A 27,099-nucleotide genomic window follows, 5' to 3' on the forward strand; every position below is an offset into this window, starting at 1 on the left:
GACCGCCTGAGCCCTATGCGTTCCTCTCCTCTGCTGATCAGGTGGTGGGCTGCTTTTTCCTGGCACAGAAATATAGGAAGAGAGGGGATGCCAAAGCTTTGGTGCTGGCACGGAGGCGACACTGCGCTGGAGAGCTGGGCACACGCCGCGCTCGCGGCCCTTTGTGACTCGCCGTCACCTGGCACCTGCATTCCAGAGAGCGGAGAACTAACTTCCTAGGGTCGCTCTTCAACATGCAGAGGGAGAGCAGTGAGGGAGGCTCCAGGGCAACGCGGGTCCCAGCTGGGGTGTCAGAACAGCCAGCCCTCAAGGCGTCATTTCCGAGCCTTTTTCTCCCTTTTTCAAAGGCAGGCAGGCAGGCAGGGACCAGGCAAGATGGGAGGAGGGCACGTCCCCAGAAGTAGCGCCTGCCGTGTAACTCCACACGCAAAATGCTGGCGGGCCCGGGACACGGCTCTCAGGCAGAGGCTGAGTGTCCAGAGCTGGCCTCACGCAGCAGCATCCCCACTCAGAGACGGGGCATCCCGGCATCAGGGCCCATGGCTTTCTGGGAAATGGATCTGATATTCAGCCACGGAAATTCCATCCAACAATCAGTGATCGGCTCTGGGAACTCCTTCCTCCCCGATGGACCAGTGCCCGCAGTGAGCGGCTGCCCGCATTCGCCTCGCCCTCTCCCCCAGCCGGGCTTCCTGTGCCGGCGTCTGAGCGCCCAGGGCCCGTCTGACCAGCCCCAGCCCCACGGGCTTCTCTCAGGCGGGCGTGAGCTTGCCCTCCTGCAGCTGCTCGGCCCACTGCTCAGCGCTGCTGGCCAGAATGCTCTGTGGGATCTTTAAGTAAGTGAATTCGCAGTTAACGCGACTATGAAAAAGAAACGAATGAAGCTGGGAGATTTCCAGTGGTCACTAAGGGGGCGGAGACCAAACTGACAATGATGCCCATAAGAAACTCGCAGAACGATGGCCAGGCCCCGGGCCACAGTCCCACTCCAGGCTCGAGCTGGCCAGGCTGGAGGTGAGTGAGAACAGGGCCCGAGAGCCTGGGAGCAGTGGGAGATGGACGTGAAGTTTCTGGGGCTCCACTGTCGCTGTCCACTGACCGCCTTTCCTGGCAGCTCTGCGCGCTTGTGGCGAGGGTGATCTGCAAAGAGGTGACTTGCAGGCAACTGCGAGTGGTCGGTCCCCAATCATCCATCAGAAAAACAAAACCTCTGATTTAGCCGGTGACAATCCGGGAGACGTGGGCAAGTCCCCCAGGTAAAACACCCCCTTCTCTCAGATTGCGACACTCTGGCAATGTGATTAAAAGGGCTTCAGAGAAGGTGCCTGCGGATTGGAAGTGCCAATCTGCTGCCAGACGGGCAGCGCCGGCTGCCCTGAATCTGGAACCATCCTCACGGCTCTGTCATCCTTTTCTTTCCTGTTTCCCCTCCCTAGTTTCTTTCCCTGTTTCTGCTGGTCTCTACTTATATTATTTGGTGGAAATTTAAGTAATTCATTTCTCTCTTTCTCTGTTCACTCACAGCAATATGCTTTGTGGTTTGCTTTTGCTCGTTCGTTCCTAAAAGAGAAAGAACTCTTGGAAGTTGATCCTTGATGTTCCACCAAATAGTGAGACACATTTCGGTCAGCAGAAACATGTTATACGTGCACTCACGCAAACACATATACACACGTGAACTTGACCTAAATTCAAGCTATTTCATCCCTCAAAAACCCAAGTCAGGGAAGCAAATACAGTACAAACTGTACGTCAAAGAACACAGACGGGGCTGTAACTGGGGGCTGCTCCACCAACCTGCTGGGCCGCAGTTCCAACAATAACCCAGACAAAATGACACAGGCCTCTCACCTCAACAATCTGGAAGCCTCCTTGTCCAGAGGTGCCTGCACCCTCCCCTGCCCTCCCCGAGCTCCGGAAGGCACTGGAAACACCGCCTGGATTCCCCCGTGTGCTCAGAAAGTGGGGACATTAACTGGGTGAGCAGAGAGGGCGCCTCCACGGCCAAGTCTCCCTCGGACAGCGCGCACGCGGGGTGCAGCCACTGCAGGGTTTGTGGGCGCACACTTCCCCAACACTCTGGTGAATCACTGCATAACGACTTAATGATTGTGACAGGATGTCTCCAACATCAGGCTTACAAAATGGTCACAAGCCTCGCAAGTCTCTTTGATAAACCCACTCAGCCTGATGTACTTCTGCGCTCCCTGTCTAATTGGTGTAAAGTTTGGAGGTCTGAATCCTGTATCTTTCATCCGGCTTATTGCGTCCTCTCCTTTGACATGGGGTCAAGGTTCACATTCGCATCTGATTACCGGAGCGCACTCATTAAGCGGGAGCCTGCCTTGCCCCAAAATGAGTAAGCTGGGGAGAAACCTCAGCCCATTTACTCAGCAGATTTTAGCATGCTTGGGAGGCCTGAATGTCACCCGGCACAGCTCTGTGCTGCAGAGTTTCAGACATCTCCAGCTGATGATTAATTGTGAGTGATGGGAAATAAAATCCAGTAAAGCCAGCTGCTTGCCACGGTCGGCAAAATGGCTCTGATGGATACAGGCTGCCAATTTTCCAGTTTTACTGGCAAGTCTTCCAAGTGTAATTAAGGGAAGTTATAAATGATATGGAAATCTATCAAGTTCCATTTATTTTCAGAGGACTCTTTCCCCAGAGACTTTTATCTTCAAGCTTATAGTCCGCTTTGTTGTGCTAATGATTTAAACCACTTCTTATTTCTGATTAAAGCCCCCAATATCCTCTACCAAGTTTGCTTTACTCCTTCCCCAGAGATTAAAAGACACAGAACCTTCTCCAGCACATGTCCCTCTGGGACAACATGCTAAGGCTGGGACACATTTGGCAACTTGTATAGTTCAAACTGCAAATGCATGAAGAAAGCCCCAAGAAGGTGCACGAAGAGAAAGAGAAGAGAAGCGGGGAGAAAGATCTCCACCAAACATAAAAGGAAGTCCCCAAAGTACAGACTTGAAAGCTGTGCTCAGGACCAGATATTCATCAGAAGGTGGTGTAGCTCACTAATGTTATTTGATTTGGAATAAAAGCATGAAAATGATGGCAAAGGCCTAAAATTGGAGATGTAAAGGATGACTGCACAGTATTCCATTTCTCAATTTCATCCTTCAGAGCCACAAAATGGGGGTGATACAGTGACGGGATGAGATTTACAGTAACAGCTGTGGTCTTCCCACACAAGGGAGGCCCTTCTAATGGGCTAAGGTCTGTTTTGAACAGACGGGGAGGAACAAAACAAGGTTCCCTATTAAGAGTGTGCAGTCATATTTCTGATAAAGAAAATGATTATGGGAGTCAGATTTCCTCCAAGACAGTCCCTAACCCTCTTTTGTCGTCCACAACCAGGGCTGTTTTAAAGGTGTTATCCTTTAGATATAGCAAAGAGGCCATAAACGGCGTGGAGGGTTTTTCCCCCGTAAGCCTACTCTCTAGCAACTGTAAAGGATGCATAGGAAACTGTGCCAGTGGCATATGGCTTTCTACTGTGCTAAACATTCATACAAAAGACAGGTTCATCAGTCATTGGAGTATCTGGATAAAAAATTAGCTCCTGATGGATGGTATTTTGAGCTTACCTGCTGCTAGTACATTACCAGAGAAACACAGGTTTTGAAACCCACATGACATTAGAAACTGCAGACCATGAAATACGACACGTGCAGGAGCACATAATGTACGCCAGATTATACAAAATAATAAATAAGCTATTTAAACCCTCTGCCTAAAATTGGGCCCACTGCAAGGAACCCTGGGTCACTTCTACACAGGCCAATTAATGCACAGCATCTGCTGTATAGAAGCCGGGCATGAAGCACTTCCGAATGATTTCAGCAATTAAAAGAGAACTGTTTCCTGCCTGTTCAGACAGCAACTGTTTCAATGCAAGAGTGAGCACCAAATCACTGTGCAGCTGAAAAATCAAGTCCCCTTTTTTGGGGAAGAGGGGTGGGTGGGAGGAAGAATTTTTATGGAAAAAGGAGCCTCCTTTTGTTGCCCTACATTCTGTGTTTTCTGCCAGATTAGACAGAAGGCTTGGAGGGCGCAGCGGCCCGCCGCAGTCTCCCCTTCTGCTGCACCCGCCACCCGAAAGCAGGGATCAATATCAACCCTGCTGCCGAGTCCACAAAAGTGAAAATCCTTCAATTACGTTTTTTAAGGTTGTGCTACTTAGAATACAGGTGCCTGAATGCAATGAATTTTAAGGCCCTTAGATCTGAAGAAAGACGCAGTTAACAGCCACAAGGAAAAGACATCTCAGATTTGGTTAAAAGGCACTGCGAGGGGCTTCCCTGGTGGCGCAGTGGTTGAGAGTCCGCCTGCCGATGCAGGGGACGCGGGTTCGTGCCCTGGTCCCGGAAGAAAAAGGCACTGCGAGGATCTGAGTATAATAACTTCCTCTTTCTGAGCCGGTAAGATAGGCTGGTTAATATCCCCTGATATTTCCTGAAGAAGAAACATGCGTTCCCATCCCAAGATCTTCGCGTAAAGAGGGTGGGAGAAGAGACCCCGGGGAACAGGGCAGTATGTAAGCAGTGTTGGAAGGAGCCATCATCGAATTACAAAGAAAAGAGAGGGCAGGTGACAGAAACGCTGCCAAGCCCCTTATCTGCGGTGTAAGGCCTCCCTGAACGGGTCTGATCACCAGCGATTCACTGGGGAGGGTGCTGCTGGGGCTTCCTCCCTGGATGTGCCTGGGCGTCAGAGCGGGAGCCCACAGGCTGGGGACAGAACACAGAGAGGCGGCCAGTATACAACGAGCCCAGTTTTCCCGAAAATTCCTTAAAATGAAGCAAATTACTACTCCCTACCATCCTCTAAGTTAGCTTAAAACTGGAGCCAGAACCTCTAAGGTACAAAGAGAACCAGTTCAAGTTGATGTCATTTATAGTACCTTTAACAAATCAGTCTGGATCCTCCACCTCTGTGAAGTAGGCTGCTTTAAAGGACTCAGTGAAATAATGATTTTTTTAAATTTGTTAATTTTTTTTTTTTTTTTTAAGCAAAAAGGTGAGAGGAGATATTTTGAATCTTGTTAAGGTTGGGGACTGTCATCTTCAACAGTGTTTAAAACAAAGATAACATACCCTCTAATTCCAAGTAGATCCTCCCTTGAAAAATAAAATCAAATGCCAAACTTGTAGAAGACTTGTCTACAATATTTATTGATCTATAAAAATATTTTATCTTATATTGATAATTATCATTAAGTTAAACTGTAAAAATTCCCAAACTGTTACCACCAACAAAAATTAATCATAACATTCAAAAATAAATGTCATCTGGAAAAGATAAAAAGGCCAAATTCAGGATAGCCATTACCTCTGAAGAGGGCAGGACAGGATTTCTCCTGGGGAGAGGCCACGGGGCAAGTTCACCGTATAAGCAATGTTTTATTGTTAAATAAAATCTGAAGCAAATATGGTAAACGTGAGCAGAGAGCATATGAGTACTTGTATTATTCTCTACAACTTTCTGTATGTTTGTAATATTTCATAACTTACAAGTTTAAAAATGTTACATAATGAATGCATGAAGCTATATACCTGCTTTCGAATACAATCTGAGGTATATAGGTGAAAAACTGGCAACTTGTCAAGTAAACCATTTGAATAACCACTGCTATAAAATATGGAAATTTAATCACTGCAATTACTTCACGAGTGTAAATCAAGGCATCCAGAAACTGGAAAATCTATCAAACAGCCGAGCCAGGACCTCTGCCAGGGAAAGATGCAGCTACCGATACTGGGCCGCGTGAAGCCAACGGGTCACTGCCAGACAAGCACGTCAGGAAGCCCCCACCCGGCCCTTCCCATGGGGAAGACCTAAGGCCAAGGGAGGCTTCAAATCCTGCTTCTTCCAGAAATGAAAAGAAAGGTCTCATGCCAAGTTTATTCTCAATTTCCCCTACATCAGCTGTAAGCTCAGTTACAGATGGTTTAGGGACAAAGGGCAGGTGTGAATATCGTTCTCTGAAACAGGGCACCTGTGTCTCCAAAGCGGTGGTGTCCCCCTGCCTGGAGGCCTCTCCCCAAAGGAGCACATGGACGGAGGAATATCAATCAGGGCGCAATCTGGGTGGTTCTCCCAGAAATCATTACACAGTTTCTGTTCTCCTTGGTGCACTTTTATAGTATATACCACTTTTGCCTAAGACATTGTTCATGAGAACAGCAATCTCGAACAGCTAATTAATTACCCTTCTGCTGCTAAAGGTCAATTCCGTCATCAAGCGGATCTTCCTCATCTTAGTCCCGCACAGATACTCTGAATTCTGTCTTACTAATATCGAACAGACCAAGAGGTAAGAAAAAGCAGCAACAGGTACTTAATATCCACCTACCATTTTACCTGGTCCTACAAACTAATAACTCACAATATAATAATTAAGAAAGAAGGAAATGTAAACGGGCATTCAGCCTGCTTCTGGTTCGTGTCTCACTTAATTTGTGATGTTACTAAGTAAGATGAATACTTCTGATGCAAAGCTGAGATGACTGCAGAATCTAAACGTAACTAGAAACCATCTTAATTAAAAGCAATATTAAAATATCCCCACGGGTTGCCTCATTTTTATTTTTTGTTTTGTTTCTGATACCAAAGTCAAAACGAAAATTGTGCCACAAACTCGGCAGCTGTAAGTCTAATGCTGGGGAAAAAATGTATTCAGCATTATTCTGAAAGAATATATATTTTTAATATTTTTGTTCAAGGAATCATAAAGATAGAAGTTGAAAAACTTAATACAAGTTATTTTTTAAATGCTAACTTTGATTATAGAAATGCCCCTGGTTTATGATATTATTAAATGTACAGAAAAATTGGTATTTTTCAAACTGAAATGAAAATCAGTTATTGTAAAAATATTTTCAGAAGGCAGACAAAAAAGGCACATAGGAAAGGCACGTAAAAGTCATTCTTGGCAACTGTTTCCTCAATTACACGTGTGATTCTAGACGTTCTCAATCCACTCCGACGTCATTTCTTTCTGGTTTGCGTGCTTGTATGCATTTTACTGCTTATGAACTGGCATCCCCTCCCGACATACTCAAAAAGGTTATTATACAATCATTTCAGAAATGATTTTCCTACCATATTTAATGTTAAATAGCAGGCAACAGACACTGAAAAAGTATTAGCGACGTTTGCTGGGTGAACTTGAAACAAGCACTTAGAGTAAAAGCCAGCTTCTGAGCTGAGAGGGAGGGGGACCTCTCCCCACAAAGCTCTCTGAGCACACTGACCGCTTCCAAATGGCCACCTCGGATGATTTCGTCCTGAGCGTCTTAAGCTCTGTTAACGCTATTTACTTCGCAGAGCAGATCTGTCCTTTATTGTCTATGACACTTTTGTGGAGCAGGTTATTGCCAGGCTCACCATTGTAAGATTTGTCAAGCTTTACTTATGCTAAATATAAAAATTACAGACAACTGGGATTTAAACTATTAAAAATAACATTACAAAGAAAAATAGAATACTTGTAAGCCCTTAGCTGTGCTTTTGGTCCTTGTTTTCCTTGAAAATACACAGAGATGACTGATTCCGTTATCTTCCTACTGATAAGAGTGGAACCTGGCTCAGCTAGTGTTATTGCTAAGGACAAGACAACACGCCCTACGGTGTTAAAATAATCTTCAACTGCAAAACTTAAAAGCTACAAGTGTTATTTTCTTATAAAGGCCTCAAGTATGTGCCGTGCCTTAGGTCCAAGGAAATTTTCGACTGTTTTAATTACACAAGGCAGATTTAACTCTAGAAGTTGTTATAAGAGCCGACGATTAAACATCCCACCCCCTGCTTTTGGTTTAGCTATTAGCAGTTTGGGACACTTTTCACAAATAATAACTCAAGGGAAAATATTGTCTTATCAAAACACAATGGTATAGAATATGGAAGGAAGTTCCGCCAGGACCAAAAGTGGCACTGGAAGCTGGAGAGAGGAATGAAAGCAGGCCTTCCGTGACCAGCCCAGGCACATGCGTGTGCAGAGCATTTATTTACAAGTAAGAGGACCCAGAGACCAGGAGGCGGTTCAGCAACCCACCCCCCAACCCCCCACGGTATGCTCTGACTTTAGAGAAATACATAAAATACAGGCCCCAGTGCCTTCTCAAACGAAACCAGTCTTGAATACCCACGTTTAATTATCAGTGGTGGTTTCCAGTATCTGAGCTCCCCCCACGAACCGAGACTAACACCACACTGCTCCATTCCACCAAAAGCCCTGCCTTTCCCACGTTAACTTCTTAAGCAGGAAATGGAAAGTACGAAAGCTAAGCCCTTCTGGTATCTGGAGCAGCTGCTGGCAACAAGGAGGCTGCAGGCCCCCTGCTCTCTGGGGAGGGGAGCTGACAGCCTGAACTGCACCCGCCCCAGGCTCCCAGCAGGGGCTGCCACCCCCTCCTCCTCCCTCCTCTCAGGTTCTGTCTGACTCAGGTGTTAGAAAAGTGAGGATTTCAGTGAAATGTGTATTTTTCTTTTTCCAAGCACAAATGTGATTTTATAATTAAAGCCACACAGTTAGGCCTGACAAGCTCAGGATGGCTGTACACAGCCTCTGTGGCTTCCAGAATAAGCTTAAGGAGGAAAATGGAAACAACAACAAGAACCCCTCCCGCTGTTTACCAACCTACACTTCTAGTCACCAGGAGACTGTCCTGACTGCTCTGGTAATGTAGTCAGCGTAGACACTCTTAACGTCAAGGCCAAGGGGCTGTCTTCTCAGGGCCCTAATCCTTCAGAACCAACAGATACAAGACAAACCCCTCCCCGACATTCAACACAGAATCTTCATTAAGCATCGCCTCTCCCAAATCCTTAACACTAGCGTGTTAATGAGTGTTTTCTTCCAGCAATGTCAATGCTTTCAAAGCAAGCCTAACAATTCACAGCTCCTGAACCTCTTTTATGCTCTTCTAGAAAAGCTGGTAGTTGTTCCATTTCTATATCATCAGGTAAAGCAACTGTTGAGTCAGTTTTCCAACTTTACATATCAGTTTCAGGGCTAATCATTTAAACAGCTGAAACTGATCATTTTTTCTTAATGTTCATCTACTGTAAGTACTTTTCTAGAAGCTAATGCCAACCAACTACATGAGTTTTCCTCAACGTTATTTTACTTACGTTAATAAAGAAATACAGAGGCAGTTTTAATGTAATCTTTATAGGAAAATATAAAAACTCCTGTGACATAATTGAAATACAAAATGGAATCACCGTGTCATCCATTAAAGACTGTCATGTTTGGATGTTATCTTCCGGCACATAAACAAAAATGTGGGGACTTAAAGCGCTCCCTAGAAACCTTCTGGTTGCATCTTTGTCTTCTATTTACTTTTGCTGCTGATCAGTAGATTTCCATCTATGCGCTGCTACAGTGAATGTATCCTTTTGTCCATAGCATGCTACCTTGAGACTGAACATGTGAGGAAATATTAACATAGCTTTGATTTGTGCCTTGGTGTCACAAGGTCAAGATGAAAAAATTCAAACTGTGATCCTAAATTTTATTTCGGAAGTGCTCTGGTACTATACAGATTACGGAATTAACTTTCCTTAGTACCCTTCCAATTTATTCCAGAATATGTGCAAAAAATTCCCCCATCGGGGGATCATTTCTTGGCATGACTTCTCTAAGGATGCTTAAACCACAGAGAGCTAGAGAGTAAACAGAAATTTTAAATGAAATGCTTCCTGAAACACTAAATTTGCCAAAAAAACAATGAATCTGGCCTTATTTCTGTTCCAGTCCCCGGTCATTTGGGAGGAGAGGCACTCAGAGATATTGTTACTAACCTAATTCAGATGTGAAACTGTTGGACAAAGAATGCACAAAAGCTCCTCTGCTGTTTTGTGGGGTCGTATGACTCAAGAACGAGATCCTGCTTCAGCCTGCAACAGCCCCGAGACACACACACAGACACACACAGAAGTACGGTCCTTACCAGGTCCCCAGGCTTGACAGAGACGGCCACCACCATGCCAGGCATTGGGGAGCGCAGAATACTGCTTGTGTCCTCAGCCGCTTTTTCCAGCATAAATTTGTTCAATTCTGCGGCGAGTTTGGTTAGGATATGCACCTTGTACTTAAAGGGAAAAGAAAGTGAGATTAAATGATGAACTTTTCCTCAAATGTAGCATTCATTCAAAATCAGTTTTTAGCTTTTAAATTACACCATCTCTCAAGTCAAGTGGTTTTTCATAATTGTACACAAAAGCAAAATATATTAGTTTGTTCCTGTCATGTGTTGTGAGCCGGTTGTTTAAGAAATTTCTTGGAAGTAGAACTACTCTGGTAATTAATTAATGATAAATAGTAATCACCCTGTATCTTTTTAAAAAAACACCTCAAAACTTTATAAAGAAAACAGTGAGAATTTCCTTGTATTCCCTTCACCACTTACAAACTTATCCCAATCGACACAAATTCCACAGCTGGGCCAGCCCACGGGAGAAAGGAGTGCTGCCAGAAGACACCGGTAGGTGGCAGCAGACAGCCGTGTCAAACTGCCTGCTCCCCCCAAGACAGTGGCTGGACTATGTATTAGTAAGTTAAGACAAAGGGTTTTTGGTGTTCATTTTGGGCAAAATAATATTTAAAAATGCACATTCTTTCCAGTGGCATAAAATCTTATGTTCACGATTGAAAAAGTTAGCTTTTCTTTTTAGGCACAACACTACGTGCTCTTTCCAATGTAACAAGATGGTTATAGTTGATAGAGATGAAATACAATGTGAATATCCTCTGCACTAAGAGGCAATCATTCTAGATTTTAAAACCACCGAAAGAAACACGATCTGCAGGGCTTCCCTGGTGGCGCAGTGGTTAAGAATCCGCCTGCCAACGCAGGGGACACGGGTTCGAGCCCTGGTCTGGGAAGATCCCACATGCCGCGGAGCAACTAGGCCTGTGCGCCACAACTACTGAGCCGGCGCTCTAGAGCCCGCGAGCCACAACTACTGAGCCCATGCGCCCCAACTACTGAAGCCCGCACGACTAGAGCCCCTGCTCTGCAACAAAGAGAAGCCACCGCACGGGGAAGCCCCCGCTCGCCGCGACTAGAGAAAGCCCGCACACAGCAAAGACCCAACGCAGCCAAAAAAAAATTAATTAAAAAAATAAAAATAAATTAAAAAAAAAAAAAAAAAGATCTGCACAGCCCAGTACTTTAATGACACATTTTGTAGGTGGCTCTCAAATAATGAGGGGTACGTTAAAGGCAGTTCAGTCAAACAGAACATTTCTAATAAAGGGAATTTCTGCCTGGCGGGAAAAATTCTAGATCTCTGTGAATAAACACAGGAGCCACAGTTTGCTCTGTTCAAACAGAAATAAAATAACATGGCCGGAGGAAGTGTTACTTGGTGGAGTTGGAACCACCACCTGATGATTTTCAAATGTCTACCAAAGTGCATTTCCCTGGGGGAAGACAGATGCAGTATCCAGGCAGCTCCATTTTGTTCGGAAAAAGCTGCTGTAACTCAAAGCCTCCTGTGGGCATCGTGATGGCAGGGGGGCAAAAGCAAAATGGAATCACCCTTAACTCTGTCCAGGGGCGATGAAATCTCTTAAGTGTGCAATCTACGGGGCCTGGTTTCAAAAGGCGTGGCGGGAGGGCCCACAGAAGAGCTTCGATGGCCTCAGTTCCAAGCAGGTTTGCGACACTGTGACAGGTTGAATAATAACATCTTTTGCATGTTTCTTTACTCCTGAGTGTGTGTTTTGCAATCAAGATGTACAAGTAAGTGTCTGCCAGTTTCGGAAGGATATGATCCTTAAGTGAAATTACAGTGCAAATAAAAGCTTTTTGCTCCTATTAAGATTCATCTGAGTCATAAGTGGTGAGGGAAAAAAGCAAGGAGAGTGCATTCTGCTGTCACTCTAATAAACATTCTAGGCAGAGGGGCTATTTATCAACGACGAATTGTACCTCAGAGTCCTTCATTAAATCTATGGGAGGGGGGCTACAGGGAGAGGGGAGAATATAATCGTACCAAATTGCAGTTTTAGTATCTGTGCTCTGTCTGCCTTGGAGAAGAAAATCCAACATCACTAGAAGCATCGGGGTCAACAAAAAAAAGTTACTTTCCTGGCTGGCACCAACCCTGTGCAGCTCCTCCTCGTGACTGCTCAGCATTGGGCCCAGTTGGCTGGTTTTCCCCGGAGCGTACAGATCTTTTTTCTTCTTGTTTTTCGCACAACTTGACTTCAAAATGTGAACTCGGGGAAAGTATCTTTCTACACTGAGGACAATATGACTTATCACATTTCACCACCGTGGATATATACCCTTAAAAACTAATTTTAGCTATATCACAAACGAGCCTTAATATAAATAAAATGCTAAGACTGTCCCAAGCTCCATGTCTCCCCAGAAATGACAAGATCCTGACTAAAACTGGATCCTTTTACTATTTTTATAATTTTCATATCTTTGGATTCCTTTCTCTGTAGGACTCCTGCTTTGCTTGGAAAGAGATGTAAAAGAGTCACAAAACTCAATGCCTTTAGATGCAGTCTTTGTTATTGATGAGATGTTCCTTTTCCTTTTGTATTTGTTTATTGTTCTTAAATCTGTTTGGGGGATAAGCGACTTATTGTAATCACAAGTAAAAAATAACAACGGCGTAAGTGCCTCAGGAGAGGCCCTGTTGCACATAGTTGGCTGAGACATGACCTTTCTGAATATAAAAAGCGGCGGCAGAGAGAAGGTTCTCTTTTTAAGACTACCTTTGATGTTGCCCTGACCTTCAGCGTGCCCACACAAACACGGCTTCTGGAAACAACCCCTTGGCTGGCGGTGCAGCGGGGCACGGGGCGCAGGCCAGGATGGGAGCTGAGCGGACAGCAGCATATGGGCCCATCAGAATGAACTGCCTGGTGAGAACCGTAAAAGCTTTTCGATGCCTCAGAAAAGAAGTCATTTAAGAATGTACACTAGGGCTTTCAGAGCTTATGATCAAAACTGCTATTTATTGGTTCCTCTGAATTCTTAGGGGGCACGGGCAGAGTAGCCAACGGGGTGAGAGATTTCAGGAAAATGCCCCGTGACCTGTGCAGGCTTTGATTTTATGCTAAGTATTTGAATATTCCTCATGGGCTCCTCAGAACTTTCCTGGAGAGTTTTGATTTTCAGTTGTTGTTGTTATTGTTTTCAAGCAGAGAGACCACCAACTCGATGTTTTGGGGGTGGGAGGCCAAGATGTTAAAGGCTCATTGACAGGACAGAGAAGCACAATCCTGGCAGAAGCCAGAGGTACTCCCTCTGCAAGGTCTGGAGAGATGTCAGCAATCAGGGTTCGAGCCTGCTTGCTGGTGGGGCCAGAAGCTGAGCTGCTCCCGGGCTCATGAGGATGGAACCTCACCCCGGGGGTGTAGGGCGGTACTCTCCAAACCACAGTCAAATGATTAAATTCTTGAAAACACACCTCGCAATGTAAGCTGGAGCAGAGAACAGGTGCTCCTGGGCTCCAGCTCCCCGATCCACAGGGCACCAACAGGCGGGAGAGAGGCCTTACCTAATAACCTAGCTATGGTCAAATAACCATATAACCAAATAACCAGGCCCGGCTTCTAAGCAAATTAATTTTGTGGTGTCTGCAATGTAAAACCACGTCTAACAAGAAAATTTCTCCCAAAAAGTTCAAAAGAAAGAGAGAAAAATCATACCAGACGTAAAAAGGATCAGGAAGAAAACTATAAGAGATGGACAATTAAAAGGAACACAATGGAACTGTTACAAAAATGGAACCTGACCACGGGGAAAAGGTAGGGGGCAGAGCCGGGCAGCTGCTGGCAGAGGAGAGGGCCAGTCCTGGTTTTGGGGGGAGATATGGCTTTTTAACCAGACTTGGTTAACGAAAACATCCTGCCAGTGGGCATGCCCAGCCGTGCCCTGCACACACCCCACTCGGCGCCCCGGGGCAGCAAAGAGCCCTCATGGTGGACACGCTGCCCTCAGATGGTCACATGACACACCGCCCTGCTGGTGTCCGTGTTAGTTTAGCACATGCATCTCCTCATGGGGCTTAAATCCCTGCTTCTCCCCAAGGCCTCCAGATCTACCAGCAGTGTAACACATCCCACGTGCTCACGTGCTTGTGAGACTCAGGGGTCTGGGGGCCCTTCCAAGAGGAATGCGTCCGGTTTGTTTATGTATTTTTTCAGTCGTGATTTCAGAGCCTCTCCTGTCTTTCCTCGTAAAGTAGGCTCAGCTCGTTTTCTTCCCTACGTCATTCTCCCCACAACGAGGAGCATACAGCTGATGCACTGCTCATGCTTTTTCACATCGACTGTGGGCCCGCTCAGCCAACACGGACTCGAGGATAAATGATGAAGCTTCACTGTCAATTACTTTTCATCAATTATCTTAACATCCTGAAGTACTGGCCTTAGACTGTACATCGACCTTCACTAAGTAAGGTGGCAAAAACATTTCTTCAAATACAAGGATCTCTTCTCATTCAAAGTTTTACACCTTCTGCCCCAAGGGTCTCCAACCCTTAAGCTGTCTTCATTTCCACCGTATGGCAGTGAGAGCTAACACTCAAACGCTCCTCTAAAAGTCTACTTTCCTAACTCTGAGCCAGAGGTAAACGGTCAATGTTTTTTAAGTGACAGAAATGACTAGATGCAAAAATGAGGATGCATCTTTGAAAACGTCGGTGTTTCAGAAAAATAGGAAAAAAAAAAAAAAACCAACCCCACAAGATATAAAGCATTTAGGTGGGATTAGAACTGTAATTCAACCTTGTTTTCCTTTCCTACAGTCTTCGTGAGATACATAATTAACACTGGCAGAAGAACAAAGTGAGGGTTCCAAGCCAGGCAAAATACATTCCCCCTCTACTTCATTCAGCATCAGGCCCTACAAAACCAAACCAACAAAAATGTTCATGAAACAATACTGAAAGCACACAGAATTGAAGCTGGCGCTGTCCTGCTGGAGGTGCACCCAGGCGAAGAAGGGGGAATGAAGAGACAGCAGTTAGAGCGCCTGGCACCACCGCAGTCACCGGGCCGGCCTGTTAGCATAACGCTGTGACAGCTCCATCGGTACGGTCTCAAGGTAGCTGTCAATCAAGGATGCATCATTTAATCCAGCAGCACTCGGAGGACTTTCTCCGACAACCCACATGACAGCATATCTACAGCTCTATTTATATCAGCACCCAGTTGTGTTTACAATGCTGTTGTAATTAGAAAAGATGCAACAGGCAGCAATATTACTGAGCTCTCATTTTGCAGTACTGCCCTGTAAAGTGTGATCTTGCTTCACAGAGTCATGCTAAATGACAAAAGGCTATTTTCTTCAATCTCCCGGCTCAGACAGCACTTCATTTGCAGCTATCTATAATTAGATTAATGGTGTAGTGCAGTACAAAGCAGGCCCACTTCACATCAGATAGCATATGAATTAGGACAAACACTTATTTCAATTCCAGGCAGAGAAAGCAATGACTGGGGTATTTAGCATACCCTTTATGGTGGAATGAGATGTTAATTGTGTACCATTACCTCTAAACTGCTTGCTTGTTGTATAAATCACTGTGCTAATTGATGCAGAGATAGAAATGTAGCCACAGGCAAGAAAGCAAAGGAATGAGGGCCGAAGATGCTGGATAAAGGATTATCGAGTAAAACCATATGGAGATGAGGTTCCTTTGAAACCTCTCCTTTCTGCCCATGAACAGGATCCCTTAAAAGTACAGAAGAACTCTTGAATCAGGAAAGAAAATTTAATTTTTCGCATTTCTTTTTAAAAACACAAATTCCTTTTAAAAGTTCTTAGCTGCCAGAAATCCAAATAAGAGGCAGGTGGAATTAATCTGAATATACGCCTACAAAAATACGGAACGTGTAGTTTTCAAATAGTTGGAGCACCCTAACAGGGTTTTTGGATCACAGGTTATTGAGTAACACTTGGAAACTACCTGAAGCAGATGTTTCTGACACATCCACAGGGCAGAAACAAGTTTTTCCCAAGACTTGAGGTTGTTCTTATAGACCAAAGCAAAATACAAAACAAACCTGTGCTGGTTTAGGGGTGTGAAAATTAAACCGCGCAACTCAGATGGGACTTGAAACCACGGTCTTTTAATTGAGATCACACATCTCACCTCAGGACTTAATGAAGCTCAGGTTCTTTAAGTCTCATCGCAGAAAGAATTCAGTGAGAGACAGAGTGATAGGTAAGAAGTGGATTTATTACATTATAAAGCAACTATACTCCAATAAAGATGTTAAAGAAAAAAAAAGAGAGATGGATTTCTTTAGAGAGATACACATTCCATAGACAGAATGCAGTCTGTCTCAAAAGGCAAGAATGGCCTTGGGAGAAACACACTCCACAGAGTGTGGGCCATCTCAGAAGGAGAAAGGCCCCGAAATATGGGGTGGTTAGTTTTTATGGGCTGGGTAATCTCATAGGCTAATGAGTGGGAGGATTATTCGGGGGAAGGGGCAGAGATTTCCAGGAGGTGGGCCACCACCCACTTTTTGATCTTTGATGGTGGGTCTTGAAACTGCCATGGTGCTGGTGGGCGTGTGGTTTAGCATGCTAATGTATTACGATGAGCGTATAATGAGGTTGAGCGTATAAAGAGGTTTAAGGATTTACTGGAAGTCCAATCTTCCGCCATCTTGGACCTAGTTGGTTCTAACCAGTTTTTGTCTTGTCCTATGTCTATGTCTCACTCTTTTAAAGGTTGTACCCTGCCCCCTTCCCTCCCATTTCAATAAGATTTTAATGATGTAGAAGCATTTACTGAGGATGTGAAGCCAACAGAAGAGAACCATTTTTATCTGCCATTGAAACAATGGCAATGCCATCACCAAAACACTCAAATCTGACTACTGCAGTTCGTGATTTCACATCGATAGGGAGGAACGAGAAAGGAGATCTTTATTCTTGTTTTTTTTCCCTAAAACTAGAAAAAAAAAAATAAACAAAAGCACATAGTGATTTAAAATGCTGTTCCTTCCTTGTTAAAATGTCCCATTCAGCACGCAACAGCTCTTATCAGTGTAAAATGAGCATCTCAGAAGCACAAATACAGACACCAAATGCTATACTCAAGAAGTCCAGCTGTTAAAGATCCATAGATAAGCGTGCTCTTCGGAAGCTCAAGTGTTCACAAATTTTTTTTAATAGCAAAGCAACAAGAAGGTGCAAATTACTGCTGTGCACTTTTCCACAAATTCAGCTGCTTAGTAATTAGCACCGTTATAACAAAACTTTATTATAGTAAAGTTAATAGTTCAAATTCTCAACTTGATAGTAACAGTTAATATATCCATCTATTGCAAATGCACATCTAAGAAATACTATATACGGTTTAGCCTTGTGAAATACAAATACCATATTAACGTGCAAGACAATAAAACAAGGTCCCAAGAAACTAGAACGTCTCGTTCAAGTTATCACCTTTGCAACCTGGGGGGAAAAGTCCGGCAGCTCCTTGGTTGGGGGCAACAGAACACCTGTATTACAACTGCAAAGTCCACAGTTTAAGGTCTGGGTCATAATGCTAAATAATACTTAAAAAAAAAAAAAAAAAGCAACTCTGAAGGAACATCAAGGGCCCTTGAAATGGAAACAAATGCCAGCAAAGAGTGTGAGCTACTCTGACATAAGGCCTCCCAAGCGTGCAGCAAGGTGACAGAAATGGAAACGCACTGAAGGGAAGCTCTGGAAGCAGGGTAAGGGCCCGCTCCTGATCATTAATCACTTGTTTAGACCACTTAAACTAGAGTAGCCCAGCCTACAGCAAAACTCCAACACACCCCTCACTTGTGGGTCAGCGATGCTGGTGTTAACAGGAGAAAATATATGGCTTCTGATATTGTGTCCCAGTTTTTCAGCATTTGCTCCCTTTAATCGAAAAAGGCAGTTAAACACAAAGTAAATCATTCAGTTAGGTTAGCTGTTTAAGGACATGCAATTGACACTGTCAATATGCTGCAGTGACATAATGTGTCACTTTCAACACGTCCAGCTACATTTATGAATCAATCTAGCCTCAAGGTTTCATTTTTTTAACTGCTAAGTCGGTTCTTGAACTTCAATGCACCACAAGGAGCCTCGACGGCAGTAAGCAACAATCTCATTAAGGGCAGTGTTTGAGGGAAGAATCACAAAAATAGAGATGGGAGGAACATTCTAACAAAATAAAACAACAAAAATGCATGAAGTCCATTTCAGCAACTCACCTTTCAAAATGCTGGCTAAAAAGGGAAAGGTTTCCAGAAAAAAACTTAAGGCTAATATCAAAACTTCGATGAAATGAGTTAGTAAGTTTGTGTACATCTCCAGCTAGTTCCTAAAACACAACACCCTCTGGAGAGGGGATGTTGGTCAACAATGCAAAAATCTAACCTAATTTTTCTTATTGTGTGTTTTAATCACAAGGGTTCTTCCAATTCTAATATCCTAAGATAAGCAACTTTCCTTTTTTAACAATAGTGCTGAAAATTAAATTGAAATTAATTAAACATTAAATCCAGCACTTAATAATAGGATTTATTTCCTCAGTTGGGCTCCACTGAGGTTACTTCCCTTGTAATTTGAAACACTTGTGCCTTAATACAAACCCAAAAATGATGGAAAAGAAGAAAAGCTACTGTACGGGGAGCCAGCCCCACTCCCGGTCTGCAGGGAAGGAAGGGGAGCTTGGAAAGCAAGTCATCAGCGGGTTCCTGAAGGAGTCTGTTAATGGGACAACTTCCCTGGAGCTGGGCGCCGTGGGACGCTGTGTGCAGGTGTGCCCTGATAAAGGCGCCCAGCCTCTGCTTCGCCCAGGTGCCCACAAGCTGTCTAACATATGCCACAAAGGTAATTTGCTGGGATAAGTGGCACTTTCCCATCCACAAAGGCAAGTCCATTGACAGTACACTGTACAGAACTCACAAAATAGAACATGTGCATTCTGTTTGATCAGGAGCCTCCGTGACACGTTACGACTATAATGAGTCATTTCTTTCTATTCTACACAAGAAAAATACTATAGATCTTTGAAAGCCTTGTACCCAAATAGTACCAGCTAACATCTGTTAACATTACAGGCTGTTTCTATTCTGCACCCTGAATTGCTTTATGTAATTACGAGTTTATAAGGTATTTGGTAAACCAGTTAAAGAAGGTGCCTTTTTAAAGCACTGTATAATTTGGGGTACAGTGAAACATTCTCTTGAAAATCTATAATTAGGGCAGCATCAGCTTACAGGAAATGTTATAAAAACACAACTACGGGGACTTCCCTGGTGGCGCAGTGGTTAAGAATCTGCCTGCCAATGCAGGGGACGTGGGTTCGAGCTCTGGCCGGGGAAGATCCCACATGCCGCGGAGCAACCTAGCCCGTGCGCCGAAACTACTGAGCCTGTGCTCTAGAGCCCGTGTGCCACAACTACTGAAGCATATGTGCCTAGAGCCCATACTCCACAACAAAGAGAAGCCACTGCAATGAGAAGGCCATGCACCGCAATAAAGAGTAGCCCCCGCTTACCGCAACTAGAGAAATCCTGTGTGCATCAACGAAGACCCAATGCAGCCGCCAAAAAAAAAAAAAAAAAAAAAAAAACCCACAACTATGTAAATAAGCACACAGGTAGGGAAGTGTACCATTTTATTATGTCCCCACCCCTCTTCTCTGTGAATTATTCTTTGTTCATCTCAAGTTAAAGTAATGCTGTCTACAGGGTGCAGAATAAGCAAACTTTGGGGGAAAGACTTTGGGGAGCTTGGCCTTCCCCCCTAAGTTCTTCAGTGCTGAGTCTGAGCACCAGAGGCCTGGGAAGTGGGCCAATGCCAGGCGCTCTTCAACAATGCTCTGACTTTACAAGGATTTTTTAAATGATATAATATTTTTGCTATTACGCATTCACTGAAGAAACTCAGAATCTAATACACCAAAATGCTGGCTTATATGGGTCAGAAATGCAGAAAGTAAAACATGTAAAGATAAAGCAAACAAAGCTCCAGATGACAGTGCGACCATGTAGTAAACTGCTGACCGAGAAGATCAGAGCAGAAAACAACTACAGAGAATCACAGCACATGCCTCCTCCAATAGGCCCCTTCTGAGCTGAAAGCAATTAGCTCTCTATCCTCCCCTTCCTGTCTAAAAGTTGGACATAAATGTCCTTTGTAAAGGTGTCTCCCTCTCCCACACCAGGAGAGCCACCACTCCAAAGACAACTCTTATCACCTGAGAGGACTCTTCTCTGCATAATAAACCTGACTAAACAGCCTTTTTAAAATCACACATTTCCTAGTTATCTTCTCACAACTTACCCTACCCCAGAAGCCCCAAACCCCTTTTTGTCTAACCTCTTCTCCACACTGTATTGCCCTTCGTTGAGATGGTATACAGCCCCAAATTCTCACTGCCTCAAGCGACATTTCTTTATGAACTCCCATGTATACGTAATATAATCTACTTTTCCCCCTCTTGTTAATCTGCCTTGTTAGTTTAATTTACAAGGCTCTAGGCACTGAATGAAAGAAGACAGAAGAGGAAGTTTTCCTTCCCTACACAGCCCAGCAACCACTGGTCCAAACTACTGGGAATGATCTCTGTCAGGGGGTCTCTACTGCTTCGCAATTTTACAGCTTAGAATTCTGACATAACCAGGGCTACTAAATGGACTTCTGACATGCTACACATTGTGCACTACAAAGAACATACAACACTGAAGGTAGGTGAGACCTGAAAAGCCATGTGCCAGTCGAGGGAACAGGAGGTATGGCTGTCGCACTGGAAATGGCAAAAGTGAAAAACACAAGTCTTTGAAGCCAAATGACCTGAGTCTGACATCACCTTTTGGCCTACTGACCTAACTCCTCAGAACAAATTTCTTCATTTCTAAAATCAAGATAATAATTAAATGATTAAATCAACAAAGATTTGCAAAGTAACTAGGAAATGCCTGAGAGTAACTATTCACCAAATATTATTTCCCGTCTCCTTCTCAAACATCTCAGATTGTCATCGTGGACCAGTAACTTCTGTTATAGTGCTAGCTCTGTGCTTCCACATTAGGGAACAAACATTCAATTTTGCAAACACCACATCTGACTCTAAGATCAAAGAAAGTAAGTTGGTTTTGGTATTAAGAGAGCTTCTAGATCAGGCAGTGCAGGACTCTGTGGTTATCCTTGCCTTAGAGACTTAAAGAGGTGCGTGGTGAACTAGAGAAACAGTTTGGTTCATCCACTCAAAAACATTTATCAAGCATACCTGGGCAACACGAGTATACAAAATAAACGGGGGGAGAAGTGGCTCCTGACCTCAAATACCATAATCTGGCCAGAGAGAAAAGACATTCATGAATGACACAATATAAATATAAATACAAATATAAACATAAATGAGTCTTACAAAGGATGTGATCAATATGAGGTAGGCTTTTTGACTTTCGCCCCGCTCTTAAAGAAACCCTCCCAGGTTGGGATTCAGGGAAGAACAATGATTTAACTTTTAGGATCTGGAGTCAGACACTTAAGACTTCTAACTCCCCCACCTAGGAGGCTGGAAACAGAACTTAAACTTTCTACATCTTGAATTCCTTGTTTATAAACTGCGGATCATAATAGTGCCTACTACAAAAGGTTGTTGTGAGAAACAACCATCGGATCACTGAAGAAATCAAACAGGAAACCAAAAAGTACCTAGAGACACATGAAAATTAAAACACGATGATCTAAAACCTACGGGACGCAGCAAAAAGCAGTTCTAAGAGGGAAGTTTATAGCAATACAAGCTTACCTCAGGAAACAAGAAGAATCGCAAACAACCTAACCTTACACCCAAAGGACTAGAGTAAGAAGAGCAAACAAACCCAAAGTTAGTAGGAGGAAAGAAATCATAAAGATCAGAGCAGAAATAAATGAAATAGAAACTAAAAAATAACAGAAAAGATCAATAAACCTAAAAGCTGGTTCTTTGAAAAGATAAACAAAATGGATAAACCTTTAGCCAGACCCACCAAGAAAAAAGGGAGAGGGCCCAAAAATCAATAAAATCATAAACGAAAAAGGAGAAGTTACAACCAACACCACAGAAATGCAAAGGATCGTAAGAGGATACGATAACTATCAATATATGCCAATAAAATGGAAAACCTAGAAGAAATGGACATATTCTTAGAAAGGGGCAAGACTGAACCAGGAAGAAACAGAAAATACGAGCATACCAAGCACAAGGAATGAAACTGAATCGGTAACTTTAAAACTCTCAACAAGCAAAAGTTCAAGACCAGATGGCTTCACAGGAGAATTCTACCAAACATTTAGAGCAGAGTTAACACCTATCCTTTTCAAACTATTCCAAAAGGCTGTTATGAGGATTAAGTGAATTCTTTTATGAGGAATGCTCAAAACACAGGAAATGCCACATTAGTATTTAATGGCCATTATTACTACTGTTTTTGTTGTTTTTATTATTAATACATGTCTACAGATAGAGGGGAAATTAAGTAAAAGGGAAAAGAACCCACTTCTTTTTTTTTTTTGTTCCATACGCGGGCCTCTCACTGCCGTGGCCTCTCCCGCTGCGGAGCACAGGCTCCGGACGCGCAGGCTTAGCGGCACTATGATTCCACAGGTTAAGGGCTCAGTCTCATGAGCCTGCCCCCCACTTCAGACGCCAACTGCAAGTCCAGGTTGTCACCTGTGCTTCTGACAGACTGGCTATAAACTGGAGGTTCCTACAACCCTCTCCTTTGTTTTGATAATTTGTCAGAATGGCCCACCGGACTCAAAATCAGTTTACTTCCTGGATTACTGGTTTATTATAAAAAGGATACAAAGGAAGAGCCAGATATGAGATGCCTAGGGCAAAGCAGGGGGAAGAGGTACAGCACGTCCATGCCTCTGCAGGTGTGTCCCCTCCCGGCACCTCCACATGTTCACCAATCCAGAAGCTCTCCAAACCCCTTCGGTTAAGAGAGTTTTTAAACGGAGGCTTCATTACACAGACACGGGTGGAGTAAATCACTGGACATTAGTGATAAAGTCAACTTCCAGCCTCTCTCCCCTCCCCGAGGCTGGGGGTGAGGCTCAGAGCTCCAACTCTTCAATCCCCGGTTGGTTCCCGGCCTACCAGCCCTCCACCTCGGGGCATTAACCTAAGCTCCCGTGTGGTTGAGAGGGGCTCCTTATAAATCACAAAAGACACTCCTTTTACCTTTATCACTCATTTCACTTAGGAAATTCCAAGGGTTTTAGAAGCTCTGTGCCAGGAATGGGACAAAGACCAAACACATACTTCTTATTTATATCACAATATCTCAAAAGTCAGAATTCAGACGCCAGAATTCTTGGGCGTGTTCCCTGGGAAGACACTGGAGGCTGCTCTGGGTAGGTCTAGAATTAACGAAAACACAAGGACCTAAATCTCTCTCAAAGAGCACATATCTCACAAATACATAGCTTATTAATCCTCACGGAAATTCACTTGGAATTTCCTCTGATAAAATTGTCAGCCTAATAATTTGGCCTTCTATTCAATCCTCCTGAGTTCTCTCCTGACCAGAAACTTTACCCTACCTATGCTGATCTGACTACCAAAATCTTTCCCCAGACTTTGGGTCTGTGTTTCCAATTCTGCATGGCAGGAGAAGTCATACTTGAGGAACTTGAGATTTACTAGGAAAAGAGAACTGGGGACTCAGTGAACCTGGAAAGCTCTTATAAAATTTAAGATGTATTTTATGGACTTAACAGTTACAGGCTGGCTGTACAAGTCCTACAATATAAGAGGTGTGCAGAACAAGCTAACAATCCCCTCTCTCCTCCAATCTCACTCCCCAGAAGTCATAGTAATAATCTGTATTGAGAAATCTACTCACATAAATCTATAAAAACATAAACATTCACATCCATGTTTATAAATGCTTTTACACTGGGTAAAACACAACAATGATGTCAGCCTATCTGAAAAGGGGGAAATCCATGATGTTTTGCCATTTGCCATCCTTGACTCACTCTGTAAACTTTTAAACACAAGGATGTTTAAGACAGAAAGAACTTTAGGTCACTTGTTTTTCTTTTCACAGGCTTAGCTCATCTGAAGCAGAGGGAAAATCCCCAACCCCCTCTGTAACACACAAACTCGGCCCTGGACAACTCCAGAATGTCTCCGAAGAGCCCCAGCTGGCCCCGTCAGGCCCTCTTACCCAGGGCTCAGCTCCCTTGTCCCCAAGAATTATAAGCCCAGTTGTAAATATGACCTGAAGGCCCTGGGGATGCTCCCGGCTCAGCTTCTCCAACCCTTCCCAACGCTGCATGGACAAATCACGCATTCTGCCATCTGTTCTACCTCTCTCTACTTTTCTCAAATTTGTTTCCTCTTTTTCTAATGATCCCCAACAGCGTGACCTGTTATCTGTATGTAACAGATAACTCTGCCTGGTTGCAATGACTCCATGATAATTTCTCGGAAGTCTCTGTCCTTCACCCCCATAAAAGTGCATATTGTCTCAAATACTAATGTCCATACCAATCATCATAAAGTTCTCTTAAATTTACAAATTGTCACCACTCAGTGATTTAGTCTGAAAGCCCAGAAATGCCAAAAGCAATCACCGAGACCTTTAGTCATAGAAGTGAAGATCTCTTCCCTGTGGACTAATTTGTAAGTGATAGCTGTCTAATCAAGTTGAAAAAGGTCTACCTAACTTTTACCATTACTGTTAAATAATGCTACACAGTAGCTGTGAAATAACGCTAGAAATATTTCACTTGTATAATCTGGAGACCAGGAGTACTGAATCTCAGATGTTCTTTGCTGACCTGCAGTTCTTTGCTCTGGGTTGCAAATACTGGAAAGAGAGAGTTCCAGGAAGATGGGATGGGGTGGCTGCCGTCGAGCAGCCTCACTCCATGGCATCTACCTTAGTGAAGCCATCCTGAATCAGGTTCTGGGCCTCCATTACACAGGTTTAGAAACCACACTTCCTCCAATAAGCTTAGAATGGATCATTCTCAGCTAGACGGCTTCACTGTCAAGCTCACAAGAAACTGATGTGTAAACCACCTTACGAATCTACAATCAGAAATATATTTATAAAGGGAACTAGCACACCCCCTAACTGTAGTGTGGTACATAAATTATGGTCAGTGGTTGTTTGATAAATATGGAATGAGCAGAAGGGGCATCAGCTGATCAAAGGCAATGCTTTCCACTAAGTTAGCTTGAGCAGCGGTTTTCAAATCAGAAGCATCAAAACTCGCCTGGAGGGCTCGTTAAAACCCAGAGTGCTGGGCGCCCCACCTCCAGAGTTTCCGATTCGGGACTGGGTTGGAGCTTGCATTTCTAACAGGTTCCCAGGAGCCACACTTGGAGAAGCATGGACGCAAGACACCCTTCTCCACTACTGGAACAGCCTTTCTAATGGGACTATCTTAGACCATTTGGGCTGCTGTAACAGAATACTATAGACTCATGGCGCATAAATGATAAGACACTGGTTTCTCACTGTCCTGGGGGTTGGGAATCCAAGGTCAAGGCACTGGCAGATCTGGGGTCTGGTGAGACTCACTTCCTGGTTCACAGATGGCCATCTTTTTGCTGTGTCCTCATAATGGTAGAAGGGGCAAGGGATCCCTCTGGGGTCCCTTTTATAAAGCACTAATCCCATTCACGTCCTAGTCAACTCCAAAATGCTCCACTTCCAAATACCATCACATTGGAAGTTAGGTTTCAACATATAAACTTGGGTGGGGAAGCAATCATTCTGTTTATAGCAAGGACCTTAGGTCATGTCCACTGAGAAGCCTTTCTCTCCCTAGACTCAGCTGAACTAGGGAGAACTACACTGCTTCTTTGACTCTTGTTCTAGCTAGAAAAATCTTCTAACATATTCTTTCTTCATAAAACTGGGGTTCAGTTTCTGACTTTGTGCGGCCTATGGTTGTCACCTCACTTTCTAGTCTCATTTCCTCAACCAACAGAAGGGGGAGAATATTGCTTGTCTTACAGGATTTTTTTTTAATTGTGTAAGAAAACTTATAGGTCTATTTTAAGATTGGAATGAGATAACGTATGTGAATTATCTGGCACAATTTCCAGCACACAAAATGCCCTGTGAATGGTAAATACTGCCATGACTCTTGTCATGAAGTGAACTGTCTCCCCAAATTCTACATGTTGAAGTCCCTAACCCCCAATGTGATCATATGTGGAGACAGGGCCATTAAGGAGGTAATTAAGGTTAAATGAGGTCATAAGGGTGGGGCTCAATGCAATAGGACTGGTGCCCTTATAAGAGGAGGAAGAAACACAAGGAGTGCACCCACACAGAGGAAAGACCATGTGAGGACACAGGGAAAACGACAGCCATCTGCAAGCCAAGGAGAGAGGCCTCAGAAGAAACTGAAACCTAGCAGGACCCTGCAGGGCCCTCCGGAGTACAAAAGCCCCTCTGTGTTCCCTGTTTCTTGTCCGTAGAAAAAGGCTTTAGGGACTTCCCCGGCAGTCCAGTGGTTAAGACTCCATGCTTCCAATGCAAGGGGAGTGGGTTTGATCCCTGGTGGGGGAACTAAGATCCCACATGCTGTGCAGCGGCCAAGAAAATTAAAAAAAAAAAAAAGGAAAAGGCTTTGTAGTCTCTTACGACTTCCCTGAGTTCCAAAGAACAGACTCTGTTATTAATAAGGGAAGTGAGGGAATGCAGAAACAAAGGAAAAGCAGTAAAGCAAAAAAAGTAATGACAGCTTACACAATAGTTCAGCAATAAAATAGAGTCCTAGTTCCTCCTCAAGGGATACACACAACAATCTGATGCATATCTTTGAGCTGTTCTGCAAAAACTAATACCCACCCCCCAACCCAGGTGGAGGATGGTGACTACCTGCTGATCCAGACTGGTGGAAACCAGAAGGTTGATTATTAAGATTCCTGAAACATCACCCTGTTACCTCACCACCAACCAATCAAAAAAAAGTCCACAAGCTTCAACCCTCACCCCAAGTGTTGCCTTTAAAAACCCTCCCCTGAAAGCCATCGAGGAGTTCAGGTCTTTTGAGCATTAGCTGCCCATTCTCCTTGCTCGGCATGGTGCAATAAATG

The 27,099-nt window shown here is 43.9% G+C and overlaps 1 protein-coding gene across 1 annotated transcript in view; it reads right to left on the reverse strand.

Annotated features, from left to right (window-relative positions):
• Nucleotides 1-27,099, reverse strand: part of PCCA (propionyl-CoA carboxylase subunit alpha) — a 353,227-nt gene that overhangs the window by 4,460 nt on the left and 321,668 nt on the right. The window contains exon 22 of the mRNA XM_024739985.1: nucleotides 9,975-10,115. Within this exon, the coding sequence (XP_024595753.1) occupies nucleotides 9,975-10,115 (141 nt within the window). The remainder of the gene's footprint in view (nucleotides 1-9,974; nucleotides 10,116-27,099) is intronic.

This window comes from Neophocaena asiaeorientalis, unplaced genomic scaffold, assembly GCF_003031525.2.
Source record: "Neophocaena asiaeorientalis asiaeorientalis breed wild unplaced genomic scaffold, Neophocaena_asiaeorientalis_V1.1 scaffold9, whole genome shotgun sequence".
Lineage (NCBI taxonomy): Eukaryota > Metazoa > Chordata > Mammalia > Artiodactyla > Phocoenidae > Neophocaena > Neophocaena asiaeorientalis.